Below are 15,658 nucleotides of genomic sequence, written 5' to 3' on the forward strand. Positions count from 1 at the left end.
AATAGTTTGTTTCCCTTATCTGATTTGGATCGGGTGTTATAACAATCTATTGAAGAAGTTACTTAAGAATAAAACCGGTTTTACAATATCCTCTACCTTCAATTCGAAGGAATAACCGGTATTTCAGGATTTTCCTATTTAATATTGCAACGATTGACCGTTTTATCTTTCAACCTCCTAATCTTGGATGCTTTTAACATAACATCAAATGGTTTTAATACTAGATAACAGAAACTGATAAACTTATAAAGGTAAATAAGCATTATCCTGGTTGACATAAATAAGCATTACATAGCAGTAACATATAATATTAGATCCTCAGTAAAAAAGAAAGTCGTCCTACAACTTGGCATGAAACTCGTATATCATAACAGCCGCTCTATGTGCTTCATCGGTGATAATTGACGGAGTTATCCCACGGCATGGGTCAGAACCAAACAAGGAATGTGTTTGAATCAGGAGGGTTGCTGTGATAGCCGCTTCGCCAGGGTTTTCATTCTTGGCAACACCTTGAATCCTTTCTACAATCAGGGGAGTATCAACACCCGCAATAGATATGGAAGATTGTTTTACCAGTAGAGGAAACATTTCTGAGATAGGCAGAAGAGATTGCCGAAGTGCAGAATCCTCGTTTAAGTCAGGGTTGCAATCAAAAACATAAAGCTTTGATGCACTGAAATCCAGACATAATCCTATCCAGTGCTCTTTTCTGATGCATATTGGAAAGTAAAAACGGGTTCCAGGGGTAAAAGCCTGACAGCTATTAGCGAGCCCATCTACTAGACTCTTGCTGAATAGGAAAGCACCCTTATTCTTTTGCTTCTTGAATTTTGCATGGTTCCTACACAACAATGCTGCAAACCGACTGTCCAGAAACGCAGCACTTATGTCCACTTTACCGATACAATGATTATCGAAGGTGGATCGGACAACCCTCATAAGAATATCTACGACCTGAATTTACAGTTAGCTGGTGTCATAAATATACTCCACTTCTCCGTAGATCAGTTTTAAAATAATAACTTGCCTTGCCAGGTAACAAACGAGTTCTGTCCGCTATATCAATAAGGTCTTTATGGGTAACCGAGAGTCCACCAACGTTTATAAAACTGCAATAAAAAGGCTTTACTATATTATTCTACCAATCCACATGTCAAAATATATGAAATATTTCTGATGGATAAAATGAAATTTACCAAGGTTTCTTAAGTAGTGTGGACAGTCGAGCATACTTGTCACGAACAACCGACATATCATAATAGCTACCCCCACAAAGTTGACCTTCTCGAGCACGATTAAGTATGCTACTCCCGCACTGGTAACCGCTAAGTAAATACTGTGGGACTGTCTTGATACGCTTGCTTTTTCGAGAGAGGAAAGTATCTAGATGCGTCTCCAAACCATGATGAGTATTATTCTCTCCCATCTGATCGTGTTCACGCGAGGGTAAAGCATCTTTCTCTTGAGTCAGGCCCAAAGAGAAAGATGGTTGATCGAACTGCAATATCATATATGTGTTAATATTGTTATGACTGCGCTTGTCATAAATTGAGCATTATAATCAAGAAGAGGTCGGAGACCATACATCTGATCTAAGGCGATCCTCCGTTCCGCTGTGCCCCGATAGTGTACTCATTTGAGGTCTGCTATCTCCGACATTCACGTTTGTAGCGGCATAAGCGAGATTTTGTTTCGACTGCCATTTTTGGACCTTCGATTAAATAATGTTATACATCATGTTAAACATAAGGCTTCTCATATTAGTAACAAAAGGTAGTGCTGGGGGTAACTACTCTATACTTACGGGGGCAAACAGTTTTGATCCTGAGGAAGCTTCGTTGTTAAATTCAAAAAGAGGAGTACGTCGAGGAATGGTATTTTTATCTTGATGGGCGAGTACGAGGGTCCCCTTTAAAATAAAAGATATTATGAAGGTAGCAACATTTTGATAAATATCTGTAACCCAAATCAACATATGTAGTAAGTTACAAAATTTAATATAGACATACTTACATTAAGTTCCGGACGAGATATAGACCTGAGTTGATGTTTGCTTTCACCCAGCTTACCACCGGTTGGTAGTGAAGAGATTTCGTCTTGACCACGTCCGTCGGAAACCTAAAAAGTGAAATCGGAATACACTAATTGAAACCGGTAACACACTTATAATTATGGATTTAATATATGTTTACTCAATCTATATGATGAGGCAATCATGAAGCCGGATTTATCTTCAAATAGCCGGTGATTTCTTTCTTACAAATAACCGGTTATGCACTACAGGAAGATTCTTACAGGTGGTTGGTTGGGTGATCCAGGAGGAGTTGAATAATGACTGAGATTTTCCAACACATTAGCGATCACCCTGTTATTCTCGTCATCACCTTCCACTGCAGGTTGGTTGGAACAAGGTGGGATAGATGCATTGGAAGAAGACGGATTGATTGGGTGACACTCTGAAGCAGCATGCCCATTACCGGCCTCGCTTCGACCGGTTAGTTGTTTCGAAGAACTTGGCTTCGAGACATGACCATCTGACAGGATGATATTGTGACACCCTGAAACCTCATGTGCATGACCCTGGGCAAGTGAAACCAGAATTTCCGATTTCATTTGCTTTATCATTCCAGACACAGTGGCTAGAACGTCATCTTTGTACTGTACAGATGACAAAGCTAACTGTTTCATGGAGTCAATGCCAGACGACACTTTGCCTTCGATCCGCTGGAGCTCAGGTTTGAGAAGGGAAAGCACAATTGGTGAAATTTTATCTTCTTCTGCTTCTATGCTCTGTTTCTCCTTCCCTCGGGTCTGCTTCTTCTTGCCATTTGGTTTGGAGTCTTCCCGCATCTTCTCAACATCAGATTTTGTTACTCCACCTTTGAACATATCTTTGGAGAACACAAACTTTTGAAATATAAGCTTCAAAAGGTTGTCAACTTTGATATCAAACACCTCGTCTGGCCAACCCAAAACAGAATCATTGAGTGGCCGATGAGGATCTTCGGGGATAATGCTGTTCACAACAGCCTACACAACATGGAAGTATCCAATTCCGGTTAAATAATTACTACAAGCACGATTAATATAGGTAATAATATTAGTACTAATTATTCAGTTAAATATGATGTTTACCTCCGATTTTCTGTCTACTTCCCTTGCGTGGGCAGGATTCAAAGTCTTCCTCCTTGCCTTGCTAACAGGGGACTCTATTTCATCATCATCACTTTCCGATTCGGAAGAAGAACACGCATCCTGAACCACTTCTGTCAAAGCAGGGACAGCTTCAACAATTACAAGCTGGAGAGCTAGAGCAAAGCCTTTAAGCGCAATGGTATCTTGAGACAAGGATATCTCATCCCTTTTTTTGATACTGGTCATCAGCATATCGAATGCAATACGACCCCATGGAAAAGACAAAAACTCTTCTATGTCTCCAAGTAGCTCAGCGTACTCCTTTAGCATTTTCATCTTAAGATTTGTTGACAGCAACACAGATGAAACTATTGCAAGGCATGCCAATTTCATCCGGATATCTGGATCTGTAACCGTTTTTTTTCGTAGCATCTTCACAGCCTGAGATACTCGCATTTCTTCCATACTCCCAAATAGTTCGGGCCAATAAGGTTTCTCGTTGATATTCTTCTTCTTCATCTTCTGCTTTTTGGGGATTTCACCGCAAGGAAGCCCAGTGACTATGGCAAACTCCCTCAATGAAAACCTAATAGGATTTCCGGCAAACCGAAACCAAGCTTCGTGTTTTTTTTCGACCTTCAACTGTCGAGATAGTAGATATCTAGCAAATCTACCAGAAAATGCAGGTTTTTCGGCTATCTCGATGAGTTTACCAAACGACGACTCTCTCAGGTACTGGATCTCAGCTTCGTTGAGAGCATTAAGTATGGTGTTTATTGCTCGAGAAGACTGGTAAGTAAGCACTCTGACGCCGACTGGTTCCTCGCCATCCGCAAAAACCATCTGAGGTAACTCAACTTCGGGTTCTTCCACGAGATCTTCATGGTAATCGACTATTCTCGAAGAAACCATTTTGATTTTAGAGAAAACAGATTTTTTAGAAACGTCTATGAGCGATTTGTAGAGAAAACAGAGGTTGGTGGCAAATAAATAAGACCTGAGATTTAGTTTCAAAAATCACATATGTTGTAGAACGAAAGTCTGAACGAAAAAATCTAGGGGTCTTTGCACTTTTAACACTTATAGATATTTCAACACCTTATGTTCTTTGCATAATTATCTTTTCCTTTATGCAACCGCCTCAACCTGTTGTGACGTCAGTAATTTGACAGGCGCATGTGCTCCACTCTTTTATCAAATGAGGGATAGTTCTGGGATTACCGAAATTGCTACAGCCCTTTTACCACCTAGCTAATATCGAATATTGAGGTATCTGGAAACCTTTAAAGCTTTACTGGTAGTGTGTACTTAAAATCTTAAGGTTTAATGAAATTAGTTTCTGTAGAGAGATGAAAACAAATTTGACGGTACAATAAGAAGTGTTTGGTAAGTGAGCGATAAAAAATAACAGTGCAGAAAATGTCGACGGTATTTTAGTTGATGCGAAACTTAATGATTTTTTTTAAATGATATTTTTCAGTAGTTGTATACAGAGAATTTTAAATAATTTCAATTCAGTATTACAAATGTTAAATGTATGAACCAAAAAAGTTTATTGGAAAAATAGAATGCGAACTCATTAAATTGTCTCGAGTATTGTTAAAAAACTTAGTGTGTGAACGCATTAAATGTCAAATGATTGTGAAGGCGATACATCAGCATATTCAAAAAATATACTGTAAACACATTAATTACAAATGCTTATCTTTTAATATATAGAAAATTGATAAAAGAGGAAGATAAAAAATAAGAGCGTACGTAGTTTACTATTATAAGAAAATAACATTTAATTATTCAGGTATATTGTAACCATTATCACATAAGTACATAACAACACAATAAATAGTTCATTATTTAACACAAAAAGAAAAGCGGGCTTCATTATATAGACAAAAAGACATCAATTCATTATATAGATTTTGCCTAAGCACATTCCACTATCGAGGGGATCTAAGTTCTTCGATATGTGATTTGCTACGTGGACCCTGCGTACGAATGAATTGACGGTATTGATCGTAGGTCGTGGAGGTGTAGAGAGCTGGTGAATCTACGGTCACTATTTCCTTCAGTGGCTCGATCGGAACATTACCCTTTGGGTTGTAGAAAAACGCCAATGACAACCTCTCTTTTGCAGGGTTCACGATCACTCTGTGCTCTATGCTTTTATATACCGAATTGCTTAGCATCTAACCAGTAAGAAAATGTTCAACGTATGTTAATAAACATATCAATGCAAATAATGCGAGATATTGAATATTCACCTGCAAAATAACCTCACTATCTCGATGTTATCCTCAAACTAATATTCCGTTTGTAGTCATTGAAATTTGATATATTTTTTATCAACACCATCAATTTACTGACGTTGAACCAAATGCCAACTGATACAACGATTATGAGATATGGTCAAAACTAGTTTTTTCGAGAAAAGGTCAAAACAAGTTTATTTTTTTATAATCCAGAAGTATCGAGATCCAATCGACTAGTTTTCTGATAATCTGACCAATGGTGCCAACCACACCCGAGGTCATAACTAGTCTGGAAACATTTGTTTTGTTTTCTAGACTTTAACTACTATAATAATATGCATATCTTTTCATCTTCAGATTATTAAAAAAAGATATTCATTAATATTTATGTCAAAAATGATTGATTTCATAAATCTCAATGTTTTGGATATAGTTATCTTCTTAATATATCTATATATATATATATGATCTGCATTGGTTACTAAGCTAACAAAATGTAGTAAATTTATTGTATTTGTATCCAATACTTTGGGATGGATAAATTATATAAATTAAATCATTTAAAGGTATTTTAACACACTCTATTTATATATGTTTAAAAGAGTTTTTCTTGTGTTCACTCTCTAGGCTAAACCATAGATTCATCAACTAATAATATTTTATTATTTTATATTTAATATTTTTAAAAATGAAATAAAATATTTGTCAAATTATATTATGATTTTAAAATAAAAAATAAAAATAAAATGAATAAAAATAGTAATGGTTGCCAGAAAAACACTAAACCATAAATCTTAAATACTAAATTTTAAATACTAAATACTAAACCCTATATTTTTAGATAAACTTTAAACCTTTTGATAAATCATAATCTTAAATAATAAACACTAAACACTAAATCTTTAAAAAATTAAATATTTAATCCTAAATTCTAAACGCGTGGACAAATCCTAAACCATATGGTTTATGGTTTACCCAAAGGTTTAGAGTATAACGTTTAAGATTTAGTGTTTAAGGTTTAGTGTTTCGCTGACGGTGTTAAAAATATTAAAATAATTTGTTTTTGGAAATTACTATTATTTTTTATTTATTTTTACTTCTTTATTTTAAAAATATAATATAATTTAGAAAATTATTATTATTTGTTTAAAAATATGGGCGGGGCTTTTGAGAAAATAGGATATATGCAACTAATATATGCAGATGAATTATTCATTAGTACATATAGATTATTTTTTTGGTCAAATAGTACATATAGATTATAGGTCAAACTGTGAAGATTCATTTTATTTTGAAATATATTAATTATAAGTGCCTATTTAGCTCAATATCAAAATTTTGGATGGTATTTGCAGAAGTGTGCAAATTTTTTATTAATTGGAGAACCATGTAACTTAACGCACGGCTTCACGATTCTGTCCTTGAGAAGTCACGTGTATGGCAAAATTGAGTAACCTGCAACCGGCAGTTTTGACGATATAACAGGTTATTGAAAAAGTCAACAGAGATTGAAAACCGGTTATTTTTGGCGATGTGAAGTGATGAACATAAGAGAAGAGAGGAAGATATTTTAGTGCTTTTATAATATTTTATTAACAAAAAGATATTTTCGCAGATGATAAGATATTTTTAAGAAAGGAGAGAAGAAGATATTTTTGAAGATGAGATCATTATTTTCAAAATAATGATCACAAATTCAGTAATGGGCCATCGTATGCTCACAAATTAAGCATGGGCCGTGTAACGGTTATATACTACGGGCTTTTAAATTGTTAAGTGGGCCTGATTATATTTTAGAGAACCTTTGATCGAACTGCAATATCCTAATGTTATAAAAATGTAAATAATCGCATTATTTAATTATTCCTGGTCAGCCTATTGCAGCAGCCTCTGAACTTTACGTGTTGTCAGTTTAATGCAGGAGACTGTAATTATTACGAAGGGTTTTGTTTCAAAAGATGCTAAAACCTTTTGAGTTTCCCATAGAACATAACGCCATCTCTCACATCTTCTCATTACTCTCTCACCTTCAAACTTTGAAGTTCACCAAAAGAAAAAAAGTCCAGAAAATGGACGAATCTCCCAACCGCGATGAACCAGTTCGCGATCCTGCGGAACCTCCCCTTCCCATTCCGGAGATGATGTTTGCGGCGGGCGATGAACCGGTAGGTGTCAGAGTTCTTACCTACCAATCCTCTACGGCTATCAATCACATACTAGATTCCCTGGAAGAAGATGAGATCCAGAGATTGCGCTTGTCTCCCTTTGGTAAGATTGTTGACATCGCGGAGAAACCGGGTTTCTCGGGTAGATTTGCTAGATACATGTTGTCTAGACAGTTGAAGGTGGAGAAAAAATATGAGGCTTGGTTTCGGTTTGCGGGGAAACCGATAAAATTTTCTCTTCGCGAGTTCGCGATTGTAACCGGTCTCCACTGCGGTGAATACCCGAAGAAGACGAAGGTGAAGTCAAAGTCGAAGATGAAGGAGAAACCTTATTGGGCCGAGCTATTTGGGAACAGAGAGGAGATTCGGGTTTCGACGGCCCTAAAGATGCTAAGGAAAAAAACGATAACCGATTCAGACATAAGGATTAAGGTGGCTTGTCTCGCGATAGTCTCTTCGGTCCTCCTCTCCACAAACCTCAAAATGAAGATGATGAAAGAACATGCTGAGGCAACAAAAGATCTCGACCAGTTCTTTTCGTATCCGTGGGGTCGCCTAGCTTTTGAAATGCTTATGGGTAGTATAAAGCAAAGAGACGAGGTCGCCTTCTCCAATGATACAATAGCACTGAAAGGGTTTGCATTGGCACTACAACTGGTTATGGTAGAGGCTGTACCATCTCTAACCGAAGTTGTCTTGGAGACTTGTGCATCTTCTGATTCCGATAGCAGCGACGATGGAGATGATATCGTGAAGAAGAGGAACAAACAAAAGACACTGAGCCCCGGGCATGCTCGCAAAGAGGACAAAAAAACTGATGTAAGTTGATGTTTTTGAGTCCTCCGTTTTAGTAATAACAAACACTCGATATTTTTGTTAAATTTGTGTTGTTGGTTAACAGTTAAGCTTTAATATTTCAGGTTTTGGTTAGAAGCATTATCCCTGATGATCCGGATAGACCAATAGATAACGTTATACTTGTATGGGCAGACGAGGTGTGCGACGTTAAAGTAGATAATCTTCTGAAGCTTCTAGCAGAAGGTTACTCTTTCACGGCTACGATGTTCAAAGGTGGCGCTACCAAACTTGACGTTGAGAGATTGCGTGACATAGCAAAGGAGGTGGGTAAGAAGAAGCGGAAAAATAACCCGGTTACACACAAGGAAACGGACGACGACAACCGTATTGCAGGCATTGTGATGTCTATTCTCAAAACGGAGCTCCAAAGAGTTGATGCGAATGTGGCCAAAGCTGTATCAGTTGCCGAAAAAACGGCTGTTCAAGTGGACTCCTTGGAGACCACTATCATGGTTTCAGTCAATAATCAGCTTCAAACCTTCAAGGATGATATCATGCGGTCTTCCATGGACGGTGAGGCCAACCCAAACCTCAGAACACAGAAACCTGGGGGGAACCTAAACACTGAGGTAAATGAGGAAGAAAATGGTGACAACAGTCAACCCAATGGCGACAGAAGATCAACATCAGTGTTGGAGGTAATTGAAAAATACTAGAACTTGCCGTTTGCGATTGTAATATCCGATACCAATATATAGTAACTGGTATCAACCATCATATGATGGTAAAACCGGATATGTATAACAATATATTTTTGTTTTTGGATTGGGGTTGATTGACAGGGGTCTCATGGGAGGGTAGCTAATTCTACTTCACGCTTGAATAACAATGATCAGGGCTTCGAGGCTGACTTCTTATCAGCCAATAGCCACACCAAAGAATCTTCTATGGTCTCGGTATGTATAATGAATTAATTTTTTAGTGGTATAAGTGATTTTAACCACAATAAATGGATTTACTATGTTTTTCGTATAAGTGATTTCAAACATGAAAATTAATTAATATGTTAGGGGTAATAAGTGATTTCGAACATGTTGACTTGTTATTGTGCCGGTTATGAGAATTTAAATTTGTAAATAATATTTAAAAACTCGATAATCAATGTATCAACCTGCTATCTTGATAATTTGATATCTCAGTTAACCGTGCAAAAACCAAATTCGATACCAAGGTTATTATCTGGGGATATTTAGCCAATAAATTTCATTATGTATGTTTGTCCTCAGTTATTAAATATGTTAATCAATTTAAATATGTTGTGTGTCAATTTACAGTCAAGAGCAGAGGTGAATGGGGCCAATGTTTCACGTAAGATCATTGGAGAGCTGTCAGAAGGATCTCATAATGTCCACTATGGTTCAGACAATATTGAGACTAACTTTGGTGGCTCGAAAACTGTGGTATGTTAATTCATTGTCAATATAATAAGCATGAATGTGGTATGACCTACGCCATTTTACAGGCTCCATCTCCATCGCTTCCGGTAGCCACAGAAGAAATCACAACAACCGCCATTTTACAGGCTCCATCTCCATATCCATCGCTTCCGGTAGCCACAGAAGATATGATTGACACAGTTCCAGAACATAGGGAAGAAGAAGCAACAGACGACCCGTCACATCCTCCACTAAGTCCTAAAAGCAAACGCAGTAAGGTGGTTCCAGGTGAACATGTACAAGAGATTGAAAGTGGGGATGATACACTTGCCCGAGCTCGTGAAGCCGACCCTTTTTTTACTGCATACTCCTGCCCTGATTTGGTAATGTCCAAATACACAAAGCTCGTTGGTAAACTAAGCAACAACTTGTAAGTTACCTCAATGCCTCTTATATTATATATTTTGTAATAATTTGAAAACCTGGATATCTAATACGCTATTGTTAAATATGTTTTTGTTTGAATATATAAGTGTTATAAATGTTGCCGGGCTGGCAGTAACTTCCAAGGACATCACGGGAATCGTAGAACTCAGCCGTTCCTTACCAGCTAGGGTATGTCTTCTTTATATTCAGTTTTCTCAGCTACAATCGTGGATATACATTTTGAATCCTGTTTTGTTTTTAAATATACAGATTATTGATATCTTGGTGAGGTTTGTACGGACCACATACAACAGTGCACCGAATTGTAGCCGTGAGAGAAGTCCCAACTTTCTTGACACCAGATATGTTGTGTTGTTGTTGAAGCATTATCCAAAGTTTGAGCGTTCAAGATCACAAGAGTCATATAATTTTCCCAAAGATCTTGTTCACTATCTTGGTCAGGACGAGCCGACAATGGCACCTTTCACTCATCACTACTTTCCGTTTGATCTAGGGAACAAAGACTGGGTTGTTGTGTGTTTCGACCTGAAAGCGTGGAAGTTAACTGTTCTTGAGTGCAATATGGGGCTCCGGTCTGATGAAGAATTGGCGAAACAACTCCAACCCTTCAGAGATATGATCCCCCCACTTTTGAGGCGTACCGGAGTGCTCTCCACTACTGCTTCTTATCCTGCTGTTGTGATAGAGAGGCCTAATGTGGTGCGTCATAACAGCAACCGCTCACACTCTGCCCTAACATCCATATTGCTCATGCAAACGCATGCAAGGTTTGGGATTGAAATCTGCAGGTCTATCACTCCTACTACTCTCAAGGAAGAAGCGCAAAGACTTGTGGTGATGTTGTATGAACTACATGAGAAGCTGTAGAAGACTAGATAACAGAAACTGATAAACTTTCCTATTTAATATTGCAACGATTGACCGTTTTATCTTTCAACCTCCTAATCTTGGATGCTTTTAACATAACATCAAATGGTTTTAATACTAGATAACAGAAACTGATAAACTTATAAAGGTAAATAAGCATTATCCTGGTTGACATAAATAAGCATTACATAGCAGTAACATATAATATTAGATCCTCAGTAAAAAAGAAAGTCGTCCTACAACTTGGCATGAAACTCGTATATCATAACAGCCGCTCTATGTGCTTCATCGGTGATAATTGACGGAGTTATCCCACGGCATGGGTCAGAACCAAACAAGGAATGTGTTTGAATCAGGAGGGTTGCTGTGATAGCCGCTTCGCCAGGGTTTTCATTCTTGGCAACACCTTGAATCCTTTCTACAATCAGGGGAGTATCAACACCCGCAATAGATATGGAAGATTGTTTTACCAGTAGAGGAAACATTTCTGAGATAGGCAGAAGAGATTGCCGAAGTGCAGAATCCTCGTTTAAGTCAGGGTTGCAATCAAAAACATAAAGCTTTGATGCACTGAAATCCAGACATAATCCTATCCAGTGCTCTTTTCTGATGCATATTGGAAAGTAAAAACGGGTTCCAGGGGTAAAAGCCTGACAGCTATTAGCGAGCCCATCTACTAGACTCTTGCTGAATAGGAAAGCACCCTTATTCTTTTGCTTCTTGAATTTTGCATGGTTCCTACACAACAATGCTGCAAACCGACTGTCCAGAAACGCAGCACTTATGTCCACTTTACCGATACAATGATTATCGAAGGTGGATCGGACAACCCTCATAAGAATATCTACGACCTGAATTTACAGTTAGCTGGTGTCATAAATATACTCCACTTCTCCGTAGATCAGTTTTAAAATAATAACTTGCCTTGCCAGGTAACAAACGAGTTCTGTCCGCTATATCAATAAGGTCTTTATGGGTAACCGAGAGTCCACCAACGTTTATAAAACTGCAATAAAAAGGCTTTACTATATTATTCTACCAATCCACATGTCAAAATATATGAAATATTTCTGATGGATAAAATGAAATTTACCAAGGTTTCTTAAGTAGTGTGGACAGTCGAGCATACTTGTCACGAACAACCGACATATCATAATAGCTACCCCCACAAAGTTGACCTTCTCGAGCACGATTAAGTATGCTACTCCCGCACTGGTAACCGCTAAGTAAATACTGTGGGACTGTCTTGATACGCTTGCTTTTTCGAGAGAGGAAAGTATCTAGATGCGTCTCCAAACCATGATGAGTATTATTCTCTCCCATCTGATCGTGTTCACGCGAGGGTAAAGCATCTTTCTCTTGAGTCAGGCCCAAAGAGAAAGATGGTTGATCGAACTGCAATATCATATATGTGTTAATATTGTTATGACTGCGCTTGTCATAAATTGAGCATTATAATCAAGAAGAGGTCGGAGACCATACATCTGATCTAAGGCGATCCTCCGTTCCGCTGTGCCCCGATAGTGTACTCATTTGAGGTCTGCTATCTCCGACATTCACGTTTGTAGCGGCATAAGCGAGATTTTGTTTCGACTGCCATTTTTGGACCTTCGATTAAATAATGTTATACATCATGTTAAACATAAGGCTTCTCATATTAGTAACAAAAGGTAGTGCTGGGGGTAACTACTCTATACTTACGGGGGCAAACAGTTTTGATCCTGAGGAAGCTTCGTTGTTAAATTCAAAAAGAGGAGTACGTCGAGGAATGGTATTTTTATCTTGATGGGCGAGTACGAGGGTCCCCTTTAAAATAAAAGATATTATGAAGGTAGCAACATTTTGATAAATATCTGTAACCCAAATCAACATATGTAGTAAGTTACAAAATTTAATATAGACATACTTACATTAAGTTCCGGACGAGATATAGACCTGAGTTGATGTTTGCTTTCACCCAGCTTACCACCGGTTGGTAGTGAAGAGATTTCGTCTTGACCACGTCCGTCGGAAACCTAAAAAGTGAAATCGGAATACACTAATTGAAACCGGTAACACACTTATAATTATGGATTTAATATATGTTTACTCAATCTATATGATGAGGCAATCATGAAGCCGGATTTATCTTCAAATAGCCGGTGATTTCTTTCTTACAAATAACCGGTTATGCACTACAGGAAGATTCTTACAGGTGGTTGGTTGGGTGATCCAGGAGGAGTTGAATAATGACTGAGATTTTCCAACACATTAGCGATCACCCTGTTATTCTCGTCATCACCTTCCACTGCAGGTTGGTTGGAACAAGGTGGGATAGATGCATTGGAAGAAGACGGATTGATTGGGTGACACTCTGAAGCAGCATGCCCATTACCGGCCTCGCTTCGACCGGTTAGTTGTTTCGAAGAACTTGGCTTCGAGACATGACCATCTGACAGGATGATATTGTGACACCCTGAAACCTCATGTGCATGACCCTGGGCAAGTGAAACCAGAATTTCCGATTTCATTTGCTTTATCATTCCAGACACAGTGGCTAGAACGTCATCTTTGTACTGTACAGATGACAAAGCTAACTGTTTCATGGAGTCAATGCCAGACGACACTTTGCCTTCGATCCGCTGGAGCTCAGGTTTGAGAAGGGAAAGCACAATTGGTGAAATTTTATCTTCTTCTGCTTCTATGCTCTGTTTCTCCTTCCCTCGGGTCTGCTTCTTCTTGCCATTTGGTTTGGAGTCTTCCCGCATCTTCTCAACATCAGATTTTGTTACTCCACCTTTGAACATATCTTTGGAGAACACAAACTTTTGAAATATAAGCTTCAAAAGGTTGTCAACTTTGATATCAAACACCTCGTCTGGCCAACCCAAAACAGAATCATTGAGTGGCCGATGAGGATCTTCGGGGATAATGCTGTTCACAACAGCCTACACAACATGGAAGTATCCAATTCCGGTTAAATAATTACTACAAGCACGATTAATATAGGTAATAATATTAGTACTAATTATTCAGTTAAATATGATGTTTACCTCCGATTTTCTGTCTACTTCCCTTGCGTGGGCAGGATTCAAAGTCTTCCTCCTTGCCTTGCTAACAGGGGACTCTATTTCATCATCATCACTTTCCGATTCGGAAGAAGAACACGCATCCTGAACCACTTCTGTCAAAGCAGGGACAGCTTCAACAATTACAAGCTGGAGAGCTAGAGCAAAGCCTTTAAGCGCAATGGTATCTTGAGACAAGGATATCTCATCCCTTTTTTTGATACTGGTCATCAGCATATCGAATGCAATACGACCCCATGGAAAAGACAAAAACTCTTCTATGTCTCCAAGTAGCTCAGCGTACTCCTTTAGCATTTTCATCTTAAGATTTGTTGACAGCAACACAGATGAAACTATTGCAAGGCATGCCAATTTCATCCGGATATCTGGATCTGTAACCGTTTTTTTTCGTAGCATCTTCACAGCCTGAGATACTCGCATTTCTTCCATACTCCCAAATAGTTCGGGCCAATAAGGTTTCTCGTTGATATTCTTCTTCTTCATCTTCTGCTTTTTGGGGATTTCACCGCAAGGAAGCCCAGTGACTATGGCAAACTCCCTCAATGAAAACCTAATAGGATTTCCGGCAAACCGAAACCAAGCTTCGTGTTTTTTTTCGACCTTCAACTGTCGAGATAGTAGATATCTAGCAAATCTACCAGAAAATGCAGGTTTTTCGGCTATCTCGATGAGTTTACCAAACGACGACTCTCTCAGGTACTGGATCTCAGCTTCGTTGAGAGCATTAAGTATGGTGTTTATTGCTCGAGAAGACTGGTAAGTAAGCACTCTGACGCCGACTGGTTCCTCGCCATCCGCAAAAACCATCTGAGGTAACTCAACTTCGGGTTCTTCCACGAGATCTTCATGGTAATCGACTATTCTCGAAGAAACCATTTTGATTTTAGAGAAAACAGATTTTTTAGAAACGTCTATGAGCGATTTGTAGAGAAAACAGAGGTTGGTGGCAAATAAATAAGACCTGAGATTTAGTTTCAAAAATCACATATGTTGTAGAACGAAAGTCTGAACGAAAAAATCTAGGGGTCTTTGCACTTTTAACACTTATAGATATTTCAACACCTTATGTTCTTTGCATAATTATCTTTTCCTTTATGCAACCGCCTCAACCTGTTGTGACGTCAGTAATTTGACAGGCGCATGTGCTCCACTCTTTTATCAAATGAGGGATAGTTCTGGGATTACCGAAATTGCTACAGCCCTTTTACCACCTAGCTAATATCGAATATTGAGGTATCTGGAAACCTTTAAAGCTTTACTGGTAGTGTGTACTTAAAATCTTAAGGTTTAATGAAATTAGTTTCTGTAGAGAGATGAAAACAAATTTGACGGTACAATAAGAAGTGTTTGGTAAGTGAGCGATAAAAAATAACAGTGCAGAAAATGTCGACGGTATTTTAGTTGATGCGAAACTTAATGATTTTTTTTAAATGATATTTTTCAGTAGTTGTATACAGAGAATTTTAAATAATTTCAATTCAGTATTACAAATG

General features: G+C 38.1%; 3 protein-coding genes across 3 annotated transcripts; 1 reads left to right on the forward strand and 2 right to left on the reverse strand.

Moving 5' to 3' along the window:
• Positions 1-282: 282 nt before the first annotated feature.
• On the reverse strand, positions 283-4,242 carry LOC130500997 (uncharacterized). Its single transcript, XM_056995907.1, has 4 exons — positions 1,805-4,242; positions 1,586-1,711; positions 1,197-1,498; positions 283-1,109 (listed from the first exon to the last, which is right to left on the reverse strand). The coding sequence occupies exon 1, from the start codon at positions 4,045-4,047 to the stop codon at positions 3,115-3,117; it is 933 nt and encodes a 310-aa protein (XP_056851887.1). The 5' UTR covers positions 4,048-4,242; the 3' UTR covers positions 283-1,109; positions 1,197-1,498; positions 1,586-1,711; positions 1,805-3,114.
• Positions 4,243-7,453: 3,211 nt separating this feature from the next.
• On the forward strand, positions 7,454-11,097 carry LOC130500999 (uncharacterized). The gene is made up of 7 exons (XM_056995910.1): positions 7,454-8,368; positions 8,470-9,045; positions 9,190-9,303; positions 9,682-9,807; positions 9,870-10,213; positions 10,317-10,398; positions 10,480-11,097. The coding sequence occupies exons 1-7, from the start codon at positions 7,454-7,456 to the stop codon at positions 11,095-11,097; spliced, it is 2,775 nt and encodes a 924-aa protein (XP_056851890.1).
• Positions 11,098-11,276: 179 nt separating this feature from the next.
• Positions 11,277-15,236, reverse strand: LOC130500996 (uncharacterized). Its single transcript, XM_056995906.1, has 4 exons — positions 12,799-15,236; positions 12,580-12,705; positions 12,191-12,492; positions 11,277-12,103 (listed from the first exon to the last, which is right to left on the reverse strand). Exon 1 carries the CDS (start codon positions 15,039-15,041, stop codon positions 14,109-14,111), a length of 933 nt encoding a protein of 310 aa, XP_056851886.1. The 5' UTR covers positions 15,042-15,236; the 3' UTR covers positions 11,277-12,103; positions 12,191-12,492; positions 12,580-12,705; positions 12,799-14,108.
• Between the last annotated feature and the right edge of the window lie 422 nt (positions 15,237-15,658).

This window comes from Raphanus sativus, unplaced genomic scaffold, assembly GCF_000801105.2.
Source record: "Raphanus sativus cultivar WK10039 unplaced genomic scaffold, ASM80110v3 Scaffold0075, whole genome shotgun sequence".
In the NCBI taxonomy this organism is placed as follows: Eukaryota; Viridiplantae; Streptophyta; class Magnoliopsida; order Brassicales; family Brassicaceae; genus Raphanus; species Raphanus sativus.

Bases quoted from the DNA above. Each gene is read 5' to 3' on its own strand.
- LOC130500997 (XM_056995907.1), bottom strand. From the start codon at position 4,047: ATGGTTTCTTCGAGAATAGTCGATTACCATGAAGATCTCGTGGAAGAA.
- LOC130500999 (XM_056995910.1), top strand. From the start codon at position 7,454: ATGGACGAATCTCCCAACCGCGATGAACCAGTTCGCGATCCTGCGGAA. The intron at 9,304-9,681 runs GTATGTATAATG...GTCAATTTACAG, and splicing joins AAGAATCTTCTATGGTCTCG to TCAAGAGCAGAGGTGAATGG. The intron at 9,808-9,869 runs GTATGTTAATTC...GCCATTTTACAG, and splicing joins TTGGTGGCTCGAAAACTGTG to GCTCCATCTCCATCGCTTCC.
- LOC130500996 (XM_056995906.1), bottom strand. From the start codon at position 15,041: ATGGTTTCTTCGAGAATAGTCGATTACCATGAAGATCTCGTGGAAGAA.